The sequence below is a fragment of the Engraulis encrasicolus genome, chromosome 15 (assembly GCF_034702125.1).
Source record: "Engraulis encrasicolus isolate BLACKSEA-1 chromosome 15, IST_EnEncr_1.0, whole genome shotgun sequence".
NCBI classification, from domain to species: domain Eukaryota; kingdom Metazoa; phylum Chordata; class Actinopteri; order Clupeiformes; family Engraulidae; genus Engraulis; species Engraulis encrasicolus.
Window position 1 is genome coordinate 52,337,144 of NC_085871.1, and position 13,324 is coordinate 52,350,467.

General features: G+C 42.0%; 3 protein-coding genes across 3 annotated transcripts in view; all 3 read left to right on the plus strand.

Annotated features, from left to right (window-relative positions):
• Positions 1-7,768, plus strand: part of LOC134464171 (zinc finger protein 501-like) — an 87,442-nt gene extending 79,674 nt beyond the window's left edge. The window contains exon 3 of the mRNA XM_063217631.1: positions 6,009-7,768. Within this exon, the coding sequence (XP_063073701.1) occupies positions 6,009-7,009 (1,001 nt within the window). The 3' untranslated portion in view covers positions 7,010-7,768. The remainder of the gene's footprint in view (positions 1-6,008) is intronic.
• Positions 1-13,324, plus strand: part of LOC134464175 (zinc finger protein OZF-like) — a 134,989-nt gene that overhangs the window by 59,276 nt on the left and 62,389 nt on the right. The window lies entirely within an intron of this gene.
• LOC134464169 (uncharacterized) overlaps positions 1-13,324 on the plus strand; it is a 161,939-nt gene that overhangs the window by 59,274 nt on the left and 89,341 nt on the right. The gene's annotated exons all lie outside the window — the stretch shown is intronic.

A 13,324-nucleotide genomic window follows, 5' to 3' on the forward strand; every position in this document is an offset into this window, starting at 1 on the left:
CTCTTTTCTGGCTCTACAAATTACACACACAGTATGGAATACAACATCCTTCAGAATATGAATTATGATACATTGAAAAATTGAAATTTGAATATCAAAAAAACGTATATTTTAAAATGGCCAGTTTCTTGTCTAAACATAGCCTGTAAGGTCATAAACAACACCTGAAAATTTATTCATTTCAGAGATAATGGGACATAAAGGTTGAAATGAGTTGTACTGAAGTAGGAATAGAGTAGTTTCAGGGACAATACTGGACTGGCCATCTGGCATAATGGGCATTTTCCCGGTGGGCCCTGCACCCTCGTCAGTCCCTATTCTAGGAACTCAAAAACTACACAGCTTCTGCCCATTGTCAATGGGCACAGTGGAAGCTAGACAACGTTTAGCATTCAGAGAAGGCGGGGTTGAAAGAATAAGCGCAGTAAAGGAATTTTCAAAATGTTCAAGCATCAAAGGGTATGTTGTAGCTCTATATGATGGCAACTAGTGGCTAGCATGTGTTAGGGCTGTAACATTCCCCAGAAATTAAATTCGAATATGCGTCTTAAAATATGGTCAGAATATCGAATATATTCCAATATCATTATTAATTGATTAATATTTTTTCCCGCGGAGAAAAATCACGCAAAAAACGAGCACTGGGCACGGAATAGACACTTTAGACAAAGGGGAAAAGGCTATTGCATAATCGTTCTACCCGTTTATTTTATGCTGGAGATCGAATAGATACAATTAGTGTTTAAAAACTCGAAGTGGAAAAGTAGACACATGGCACTAGCCAGGTTTTGCCCTCCTAGTGGCGCAACACTTTGAACGGTGTGAAAGACTATCTTGGTCCGTAACTGGCGACTGTAGATGTTAGAAGCAACAAGCAATGTTGTTTGGTCGTAAGTAGCCTAAATGTCACTCTTAATTTAGGGCGTATTCATTCAGACCAGGATTGATAGACTTTCGTTTTGACCAAACGCTGTGTTTCTATCACCTGGAGTTGGTACGGGGGACCCAGATAGTCTTTCACAACTGCACCTTCGCGGATGCGCGCTCCCTCTCTCTCACTCACCCACACACAGACACTAGCGTCACCCAACCTCTCCAACTAAAATTCGGGCTGTACCTCGCTTGATTCCATTGCTGCTTTGACAAACTCCTTGATGCCGCCTGCTTTGGTCTCGTGCATCTCGTGCCCAATTCAAGCAATTCGTGACTGCCTCTTGTCGCCTTATCTTAAGCCAGCATTTATGGCGGACGGTGCAAAAAAAAGGGGAAGACCAGTCGCTTATCTGTAGCTACAAAAAAAAGCTGCATTGCGACTTCATGGTGCTAACTCACACCTCGCCAGCTTCCATACCACTTCGCTCACTTTTATTCCGTACATAGTTTGGAGTGGGGGTGTAGAGCTCCACGTTGTAAGTCATTCACGAGAGACGACAACTTCTTACAATGTGGTTTGAACAGCAATAAGAACTCAAATGTCAAAACAATCTCAGGGGTGATAGCAGTCCGGCGCCGCGCCGGAAATCCGGCGTAGCGTGGCTGTAGAAAAAAATAAAATAATAATTTCCCCAAAATCAATAAAATAATAAACTATCGCTTAGGCCTTCATTAATGTATGGTGAAAATAAATGAGCGCGCAACAGCCTGTTGTAAGAGACACGAAAGGAACCCAAATGAGAAGCAGCCCATAATTGTATCATCCCGACATCTTACTGAAAAATGTATCAATTTGTTACGTCTTGCTCTTGAGTCACTCACCACATCACTGGCGGCAGTCTTCTAGTTCTAGTGAAAGGAGAAGTAGATTGGCTGTCAGTATGCACAGTAAAGAGAGTTCTAGGCCCCTACTGGTTACCCTTCTCAGATATTTTCACTGTCGACGGAGGCAAATCCAAAAATGGCATCTCGTTATACTGAAGAAACGGAAGAAAGTACTATAGGCCAAGTCTAGACCATTTGGATTCCGATAAAAATTAGCAACTATTGTTAGCACAAATCCACATGGCTTGCTAGTTGTGATGGGTGTGTTGAACCGTGTGGATGTCAGTGGAATACTAGTGAAATTCTGTGATCAAGAAAACGTTTGAAGGTAAGGCCAATTAGTTATTAATTTGCCCACTGTGGCATGTTGGCTTGGGCCCGAATGATTTTGCCTTGCGCAGGTTACTCCAAAAACCTGACCATAAACGGCTTATTGATGCGCATAAACGGGCTCAGTGAGAGTTTGAAATAGGTTAGTCTATTTTCCTCATTTATGTGCGCTAAATGACTGCGCAATGTTGACAAACTTTGATGGAGGTGGACGTTCTTTCAAAAAAAGTCTGTATGCTCAAAACGGTAGGCTATGCTATGCCCGTCATGATACTTTTTTTCTAGGTGTAGTGCGTAAATGTGGTCTGCATTGGAATAGCGGCTACCATTGCGACATGTCCAAATGACAATGGAATGCTTGGATCGCTAATGTTTGGCAAGCCTAGTTAGCCTACACCCCTTGTAGGCTAGTGTGAGCTGAGTTCGTGGGTTTTGGTCTACTGTTGATTGAGGGATGGTGTTTTGCGTCATTCCTGACAAACCACGTGTCAAACTGATTTCAGGGAGATGTTTATATTAGTTATGCTGACTAAACCAACGCGCTCTGTGAAAACCCCCAAACAGCCTCGCACAGGTTCATACAGCCTTTCTCTCTCGCGCGCTCCCTGTCGTAGCCCTTCTGCGTAATCGAATCCAGTTATTCCACGCACGATGCACAGGTTGTATTGTCTGCACGCTCTGGGCTACTTAATCCCTACTCTCGGGCAGGGGGCAATTGTCAATATCAGACTCTCATGAACTTCAAATACTTGGCTTGCGTTCATGTGGCCACCACGGTGTCACCTAGACATGCAGTGAATGTTCATCTTATCTTCACGCCCTGTGCTATTTTCATGTAGCTTAATTCGGTCCTGTCTTTGTTTTTGTTGCTTTCTGTTATCTTTTCAACTCGTACATTGTAATGGGCGTGTGTACACGCGAGTGATTTTCATGTATTTTAATCGACTACAACACAATGCGAAAGTCGCGCAGTAGTCACACAGGCTATATACTGTCCTGTCCGTAATAACCACTGGTTCTGTCATCCGTGGAGTCGAAATATGCGATGTGAACGTGGACCTGCATGTAGCCAATCATGCGCTTGTGCCCTAAATATCATGTACCGGTAATTAAAGGGCGTTTCCCTACAACGGAAAGGCAGGGGTTATAGCACAGCCCTTAAACAATCTGTGGTTATAGGTAGACCATGGGGCCACGAGTAGGCTATCTAAACGTATGTCCAGTAGCCTATACAAGTTATATGAGCAATGTCCCAATGAAAATGAAACTTATCAGCTTGCAGCAAATGTCATGTCATTTAAAAGTATTGCTCAATTAATTGGTAATCACCTCCTCTATTTTGGACAGAGTGTAGTTACTGTACTTTGGAGTAGTATTGCCTCCTACTGACCTGTCTTGGTATGGCTGCTACATATGTAGCTTTCAGTTAATTCAATGTGGTAAAATATGCACCATGTTTTCAGAAATGCATTCTGGTGTTGAAATGTTGCATTGGTTCAATACCCACCTCAATAACTTTAGTGCAACATCACAAGCCTAGAATGCATTTCTAACTGCATACGTTGGTATTCGTTTTTACAGCTAGAATTGAACGTGGTGGTCAGTTTCTTTCAGCCAAGTGCTGTAGCCTACCAACAGGGAAATGATCTGTGTTTTCGTGAATAACACTATAGAAATAATGCAAAAATGAAAACATTATATTAAATGTTTGAATAATGTGTTTGAATAATAATAAGGCCTACATTACGTCTCATATGCAGTATGTCCCGTCGTCCCCCGGCCCCCCCTCCCCGACCAGGAAAAAAGTTCAGGCTCAGGATTTTTTTTCACTATCACCCCTGCAATCTGCACGAAACTACTCTCTATCAATCAACAAAGCCACTCGCAGTCCTTCCTTCCTTGTTGTGACATGTGACTGCAGCAGCTACACACAGACCAGTAAGGGACGCACCATGGACACTTAGGAGAATCAATGCGCGCGGTGCCCTGCGCAATATATTTCTTAAATTATTCGAATATTCATTTTTGCATTCGAATATACATACTTTTCCCATATTCCAATAATATTCGAATTTCGAATATTATTTTACCAGCCCTAGCATGTGTTGAGGAATGTATTCCAAGCACTGGAGAGGTGAAACTGAACTTTCTGCATCCTCATGAACCATCTCCATCCTTCACATATTCCGATAAACATGCTGTCATGTGATATTACTATGGTATTAGCATATTATTACTAGGTGATTTGTATAATGCCATATTTTTGAGTCCCATTATCTCTGAAAGGAATAAAGAACCAGACACCAGCATTTCAGGTGTTGTTCATGCCATTGCAGGTTAGGTTTAGACAAGGAACTGGCCATTTTAGAATATAAGTTCTTTTGATATTCAATTTTTAATTTTTCAATTTATGATAATTCATGTTTGGAAGTCAGAGGCGTGCTCAGTCCCTTTAGGAAGATGAAAAAAAGTATTCTTGTGGGTGCTCTTTGGTTCAAGGTTCAATGTCAAAAAAGTTGCTTGAAAAGAGAAAAAACTTTTCTTCACCCAGGCACTCCAAAAAGTATAGTTAAAATGTCTTTATTATTATGACATGTCCATTAAGGACTTTTAAAATGGCCCACGCGTAGCGGCAGTTGAGCCTTCGAGGCTTCCAGCCCGTCTAGCCCCAGTTTACAAATACAAAATCATCTCGATATTTTTGGATTTTAGAGGGACACTGTGAGATTTTTAGTTGTTTATTTCCATAATTCACGCTGCCCATTCACTAATGTTACCTTTTTCATGAATACTTACCACCAGCATCAAATTCTAAGTATTCATTATATCTGCAAAAATTGCACTTTTCATAGATGAAAAGGGGGATCTTCTCCATGGTCCACCATTTTGAATTTCCAAAAATAGCAATTTTTAGCTGCAAAAATGACTCTACTTGGACCATACTAGAAATGTTTTGTTTATTACCTAGTAAACGTTCATGTAAATATCAAATTTGGCAATAGGCAGCCCAGTTTCAATGGCCAGCATAGTTGCAGTACCTTTTTTGACCATTTTCTGCACAGTGTACCTTTAACGATGAGTTTATTTCCCCCCCTTCTGCGGTGCGAAAACTTTTTTAAAAACATAACGCTAAAATGGGGCATTCTGCGACTATCTGACGGACAGTTTTAACTTTTGTGGTCACCCTAAAAGTAAAAAGATGGTGCACTTGAACATGACAAAAGAAATAGGAGCATATCCATCCTATGAAACACACAAATTAAGCATAGAAATAAGACATAGGCTACTTGAAATGGGATCACCACCAGAATTGAATCACTTGTTCCTTTGGTCATTATCAACAACTCCACAAAGTTTCGTCCAAATCCGTTGATTAAGTTTTTGAGTTATGCTGCTGACAAACAGACAGACAGACAGACAAACAGACAAACCAACGTGACCGAAAACATGACCTCCTTGGCAGAGGGAATTAAGCCATTAGACATAGGCTACTTGAAATGTATTGTGGTTTCATATTGGGCAAAAGGAATAGATTCATCATTGGCCTAATGTACCAGGGGACTTAAAAAAGCAAATATATGAGTATGACAAATACATGAGCATGGCCCTAATACTGGGGGTCCCGTTTGTTAAATCATAATTCAAATCATAATTATAGTCATAATTGTAATTACACCTTGATACCAGTTATAGGGTAAAATAAATAAATAATAATAATAATGGATGGAGATGTAGGGAAAGGTCAGGGGGGATTTGACCCGGCAACCCCTAGATTGAAAGACCAACTCTCTAACCACTAGGCCACGGCTCAGTAAAAGAACAGAAAGTGGGAGGGGTAAATCTTCACACTGTTGTGACTGTCTTGTTGTTGATTTCATATTAATATTCATGTCCATTAATGTCCATTCTACTCCTCACAGGGCATCAGTTACACTGCGGTTCCAGTGGAGAGGAGTTTTGTGGAAAAACACATTCTGCTGCCCTGACTACAGAGAGGCTGTACGTCTGCAGTCAGTGTGACAAGAGCTTTAAGAGAAAAGATGAGCTCCAAATCCACCAGCGTGTTCACACAGGGGAGAAACCATTTTCATGCACCGACTGTGGAAAGAGTTTCTCACAGTTTGCTAACCTCTGCACACATCGTCGCATTCACACTGGAGAGAAGCCGCACGCTTGCAGTCAGTGTGACCAGAGCTTTAAGAGAAAAGACAGGCTCCAAATCCACCAGCGTGTTCATACAGGGGAGAAACCATTTTCATGCAAAGACTGTGGAAAGAGTTTCTCACGGTCTTCTTCCCTCCACGCACATCGTCGCATTCACACTGGAGAGAAACTGAATGCTTGCAGTCAGTGTGACCAGAGCTTTACGACAAAACAAAGCCTCCAAATCCACCAGCGCATTCACACAGGGGAGAAACCATTTTCATGCACCGAATGTGGAAAGAGTTTCTCAGAATCTTCTAACCTCCACAAACATCGTCACACTCACACTGGAGAGAGGCCTTATGCTTGCAGTCATTGTCACAAGAGCTTTAAGACAAAATCAAACCTTCAAATCCACCAGCGTATTCACACTGGGGAGAAACCATTTTCATGCACCGACTGTGGAAAGAGTTTCTCACAGTCTTTTAACCTCCACTCACATCGCCGCATTCACACTGGAGAGAGGCCGTACGCTTGCAGTCAGTGTGGCAAAAGCTTTAAGACAAAATCAGAGCTCCAAATCCACCAACGTGTTCATACAAGAGAGAAACCATTTTCATGCACATACTGTAGAAAGAGTTTCTCACAGTCTTCTAACCTCCACGCACATCATCGCATTCACACTGGAGAGAGGCCGTATGCTTGCAGTCAGTGTGACAAGAGTTTCTCATGGTCTTATTACCTTAAGAAACACTTGCTGTCACACTTGAGAGAGTAAATCTTTGCACCAATCAAGACTGCTCTCTGTAAGCCCCAACATCAAACCCTGGGTAACCAGAGATGTCCAGCAACTCCTCAATAAGAAAAAGAAGCTTTTAAGGAGGGCAACTTGACAGAGCTGAGGAGTGTACAGTGAGAACTCAAAAGCAGACTGAAGGAGTCCAAGGTGGCATACAGGAAGAAAGTTGAAACAACTAGAAGCACTCAGAGAGCGCAGACCTCCGCTAAGGAAGCTGCGTGATGGTACATTTGACAATCTTACACTATGGCTATGTCTCAACGCACTTTTGTCTGACAGTCAGTGCACATGGTGCATAGTGCTCAAATTTTTCCATGACACTATGCACTAAAGACCTCAGTGCACTGTGCCCTCTCTGGAAGTGACGGTTGAGCATGGCATTAGCTTGCCAAAATATGAGTTGGCTACTGTTTACAATGCACAGCATCTGGTGCTTGTATTTCCATGTCCTTCACTCCAAAGGACAACAATCACACATACAATACGTTGATTAGCATGAAATCGAATCGTGAATCGAGTTTTTTTTAATGAAAAAAAAATCTAAATTTTATTTTTAGGGTGAATATCCCAGCCCTACGTTATACATTAATGTTGTATGTGGGCCAACTGTAATACACATTTGAAATGTCATCAAGTGAAGAGAAAATCCGAAGTGCTCAGGGAATTGTTCAGAAAAAATCTGGAAGGTGCTCTTTGGTGTTGGGGAAAAAAAAACAATATCTTGTCAAAAAAGGGAGTCCAAGGCACTCTTCTTCTTCCACTTCTTGTGGAAAAATATTAAAAAGCCTTTATTGAAACATGGCTAAAAGATTTAAAACATGGGAGCAGAGACCCACGCTTTTCGGCGCAAGCCTTCTTCAGGGCAGAGCCATCTAATATCAGAGTTACGCCACTCCCATAGACCTCTATGGACCAATCTTTCCACAGCAATGGCGGCTCTCATGGAGCCTCACGGAGCGTTAACATGGAAATCCCCATTGACTTTAGTTCTATTAGAAGTTACTTAGTTCCAGGAGGTGGCCGTAGAACACAGAAAATGTGGTAAAGGTAATGTAATTTGTTTGTACTTAATCTTTGTTTGGTATGTGATGGTTCTGTGTTAGTTTCCAACGAACAGAAGTTTACTGTTAAGAAACATTTTAATCTACGCGAATCACATCACCAACCGACTTCCTGGTCCCCGGTTTGCGCAACTCTGTTATTAGATGGCTCTGCTTCAGGGTAACTGCTCAAACAGGAATTCCTAATGATATACACCTGCCAAGCACAGGTCACATGAACCATTTCCCAGGTAAACATTACATGCAAGAGCCACTAGGTGGCCACACAGGTGTCAAAAGCCAGTAAAATAGAGAGAGAGAGAGAGAGAGAGAGAGAGAGAGAGAGAGAGAGAGAGAGAGAGAGAGAATCACATACAAGAGCCACTAGATGGCCATACAGGTGTCACAGGCCAGTGAATGGCCAGGTAGAGGGGAAAAAACATATATACAAACAAAAGAAGATACATCAATAGCCACTAGGTGGCAACCGGCTTAGATAAGGACAGCTACCAATACTAGAAAACCACTTATAAACTGAGAAGTCATTACAAAAAAGGACTAAAATCAATGTCTTAATTTAATCCTGGGTATGTCATGGCCTGCATAGTGTATATGTAGAAAGTTTCCCTTTGTAGTAATAATTTTAACCTGTCACCACCCCTAATATTCTTTTTGATTGTTTCTAAACCTTCAACCATTAACCCATCTGGATTGCTATTGTGTGCTGTGTGAAAATGTTTAGCCATAGGATAATCCAAGTTAACCTTCCTAATGGCATTTTTATGCTCGGAGACTCTGTCTTTTAGACGCCTTTTTGTACGGCCTATATAAAAACAGCCGCAGGAGCATGATAAACGATACACCACAAAGGTGGTATTGCAGTTGATGAATGCTTGATGAAGGCAGGTGTATATCATTAGGAATTCCTGTTTGAGCAGTTACCCTGAAGAAGGCTTGCGCCGAAACGCGTGGGTCTCTGCTCCCATGTTTTAAATCTTTTAGCCATGTTTCAATAAAGGCTTTTTAATATTTTTCCACAAGAAGAGTGCCTTGGACTCCCTTTTTTGACAACACATTTGAAATGATCTGGTGGGCCGAATGAAATGACTTCGTGGGCCAAATTTGGGGTGGGCTGGTGGTGAAGGTTACACATGTCAATTATTCCAAGAGTGTGTATGTACTGTATGTGTGTGAGGACATTCAAACGTAGCAGCATTGCAGATATACACAGTAATGGAACAGAGCTATGCACAGCCAACTACAACAGTAATGGAACAGAGCTATGCACAGCCAACTACAACAGTAATGGAACAGAGCTATGCACAGCCAACTACAACAGTAATGGGAAGTAGTGGTGGAACTGCACATGCTTTAAGTAGAGATGCAGCGGATCCTGATTTTTAGGATCCTGCCGGATACCGGATACCGGATCCACTGATTAAGATCCTGGTGGATCCAGAACCGGATACCGGATCCTATGAAAGGGTTGAAACACATAGCCTACTTACACATGTGGGCCCTGTTTATTACGTTGACTCAAACTATTTTTTTAGACTCATTGGCTTACTGACAAAGTGCCTGCAACGGCCGCTTCCAAAGGGCTTTCACTCCACCCAGCAATTGGGGTTGTGAAAGACTGACTTAAAAGCCTAAGCTAAGTAAAAACTAGAGATGTACCAGATCCTGATTTTTAGGATCCTACCAGATACCGGATCCACTGCTTAAGATCCTGCCGGACCCTGTGAAAAACCCTATTATCCTGCCAGATCCTGAACAGGATCTTGGATCCGGTGCATCTCTAGTTTTAACAACAAATGTATTTTAAAGAATAAATGAAGACTTTTAACAATAAAAGTACTTACAAGAACAAACAATGGTATTTTAAGCAACATTGGTATTTTTTCACATTCTCCTCTTTCTGTATTGTCTCTGGTGGTAGAGGTTTATATTGCTATTGACTTTAAAAAAAAGAGCGGTTTGTAGGCTATGTGTTAATGTATGGGCATCATAACAGCATTAGAATAACAATATAACAGCACAGCAGGATACAGTCATGGTAGGCTACAGTACATGTCATAAAGAGGTTTATATTGTGATTGTTTTCCAAGCCTGAGCCTTTTCTATGCTATGCCTTATTGCATTAGAAGCATCATAACAGCATGCACAGCAGGATACAGACATTATGTCAGGCAGAGGGTTTTATTGTTGTGATTTTCTTTTCAATAAATGACCAAGACAAGGTTTGCAGTGAACAATTCTTTCTTTACTTAATTGTCAAATCCCTGTGTTCGTTCCAATATGCGACCTTGCATCCTCCACTTGTGCTTGTAGCCTCGTAACAGGAAGTAATATGTCACAATGACATCACTGACAACAGCATTGTATTTCAATATCTCGCAAAAACTCAATTGTAAAGTCATTTCCTCATTTGCAAACTGGATGGTGATAGAAGAATAGTCCCCCAAAAATAGTTTTGGCTAGGCTGACAGCAGGGAAACGTCATTGTTTTCTCCACGGAGGAGGGACCAGGCCACAAGCACAAGTGGAGGACGCAAGCAAAAATACTGAATTAAACAAAGATAACGCAAAACACGCCCACTCAATGCAAAAGCGCATGCTCAAGTTGGGTCTCCTAAGGGGGCGTTGTCCCCTACTTCTTCTTCTCTTTTTGAGGTGTTTGCGCAAGACGTGCGCTACTGCCATCTACAGCGCTAAGGGGACTTCATTGATTCTCAACCTCAGGACTCCGAAGGTCTCCTCACCGAAGGTCTCCTAAAGGGGCGTTCACCCGACATAAAGTGGATACCGGAAAAGAAACAAAATGACGCTTCTTTGTTAGATCCACCTTCTTTGACGCAAGGTTGCATATTGGAATTCTCTCCCTATTACAGGAGTCTGCTCCTTCTGGCTTCTTCCTCTATCCCTCCCTCCGCTTCCCACCTTTGTAACTTACCCCCAAACAGTAAGTAGGGCTCCCCCTTGTGGGGTGAATTAACAATGAATATAGCACAGTGAATCATGAACATTACAATTGCTTTAAAATAAGCCTGCACCTTTTCTACTTTATAGCTGCATCATACCAGCATGGTGTAAGGTGCTTCAACTTCAATAGCTGAACATCATAACATGCAGCCTAATTTGTGTTGCGGTGGATGTCTATGTATATTGCTATTACTTTACAATAAGCAGATGACTCTACAGTAATTAACATGATGGGAGTGGCTCTTTTTAACCATATTTATACATATTATTATTATTATTATTATTATTATTATTATCATTATCATCATATGGTAGGCCTAGTAGTAATATGTTTTACTTTGAAGTAGAGGTTTATTTTGACATTGAAGTTGACCAACAGCTGGTCTCTCGTCGTCACTTCCTTCCTCTCGTTCAAGGAAGTCAAAACAAACACAGCACAGACCGACAAACACGTGTAGGCCTACTACCACCGTTGTTTGTGTTACAGAAAGCGCATTCAAAGGAACATCACTTTTCTATTACAGCCATATTTCTTCAAAAATCCGACTGCTTTGGATACACCGAAAAGGTGCGAGTAAGTCCGTTATTTCATTCAAGATTTGTTGTAGGTGTCGCCTACTGGTGTAGCCCACTGCCTGTGGCTACGGCCGCTTTCCTTTCTCTGGTGAAGCCCACGGAAACATTGGAATGCCGTTCATCTTCTCTTCAACAAAATATTAGGCTTAAGGCTACAGAAAGTCAGACGGTCATTTCGTTGGTAGGCTGAATACGTCTAGGAGGAGAGCACGAAATAATGTCTGTAGGTCTATAGTCTAAACATGGAAATCTACTGCTGTGGCAAAGAAGAGTCTCTACTAAGATACTGCTCTCCTGTGGTCCTAGAATTTTGAACCCGCGGCTACTCTGGACTTTACGGTCCCATTCACTTCAATTCATTTTTTCGAAGCCAGAACAGGTTTTTCAGATTTCGGACTGTGCCGACGCCGCTGTTGTCGTGCGAGGAAAACAACACTTATGTCGGACGCTACACATGGTCATGGAACGACACCAGGCACGGCGCCAGAAATTCAGCTTCGGGTGGGCCACACAATTTTTGGGTGGCACTTCATTAAACAATGTCAAAAAATGTTGACCTAATGACGTGTCTGGTTGTCACTGGAAGTCTAGGTAGGCACTGCGGCCGCGGTCCGATTCAAGCATCACGCGATTCTTCCATCACTTTGAAGACCTCCACAGATCTGTGATTACACTAGTGGCTTTTGTTATGAACACGGACGCGAACTTGACTACTGCTACGTACGAGCGCTAACATCCACAGGCTGGCAGCCTGACACCCACTCGCACACTAAGCTTAGTGCTCCTGCGTGTTGTCCAAAAAAATCCCCATCATAGAACACAAAACAATACAGTAGCCTAGAACTATAGCAGCAGTTATTTAAGAATGAATAGACCTACATGAACATAGCTCAGCTCATTCATTGCAAGTTGTGAAATGGAATAATGCAGACACCATGGACCCCTCTCAACTAACAGACCGATATGAAACCATCGGTCCTGCTAGCCTACAAGGCTATGCAGTACTGTCAAAATCGCGCAGAAGTGGTGAATTGTACACTTGAGACACACAGTCGTCGCAATCCAGATCAAGAAAAAAGTAAAATATGATAAGCACGGGCACGCTGTTTTAAGTGTGTGAGTTTTTAGAAGAATATACCTGCAACAATATCCGTCTGTATGGCGCAATAAACACACAATTTAGCGCAAATACAAGCGGAACCTACTTCAGGGAATACTTAAAAACAAAACCATACAGTATGAGCCCATGTCAATGTGCCGCAGCAGTGGGCAAAATGAATAAACAAACGTCCTACCTTAAAACGTTGTCTTGATAGCAGCACTTGCGATAGTAATCCACACAAAGTTTGACTCAACTGCACTGCTAGCGAGCGATGTTGACTAAGCTTATGGGCTAACATTCCATTGCTACTTCACACATCTGGATCCTGTGTAGGCGAAACTTGTGCCACTGCCCAGACATCACCGAAGCTCCATCGAACCCAAAACCAACATATAGGGATATGATAATTATATTATTTCAACTACAAGGAGGTATAACAAAATCAATATATAAAATCCCACTACCTCACACGTACTGGAAACACAACTGGTTTGTTAACAGTACAGATCTCGCGGGAGTAACCTGGAGCAGAGAGATTTTAGAATGAGAGGGGACATATGGCGGCCATCTTGGTGACGCCTCCGGGGTGCTATT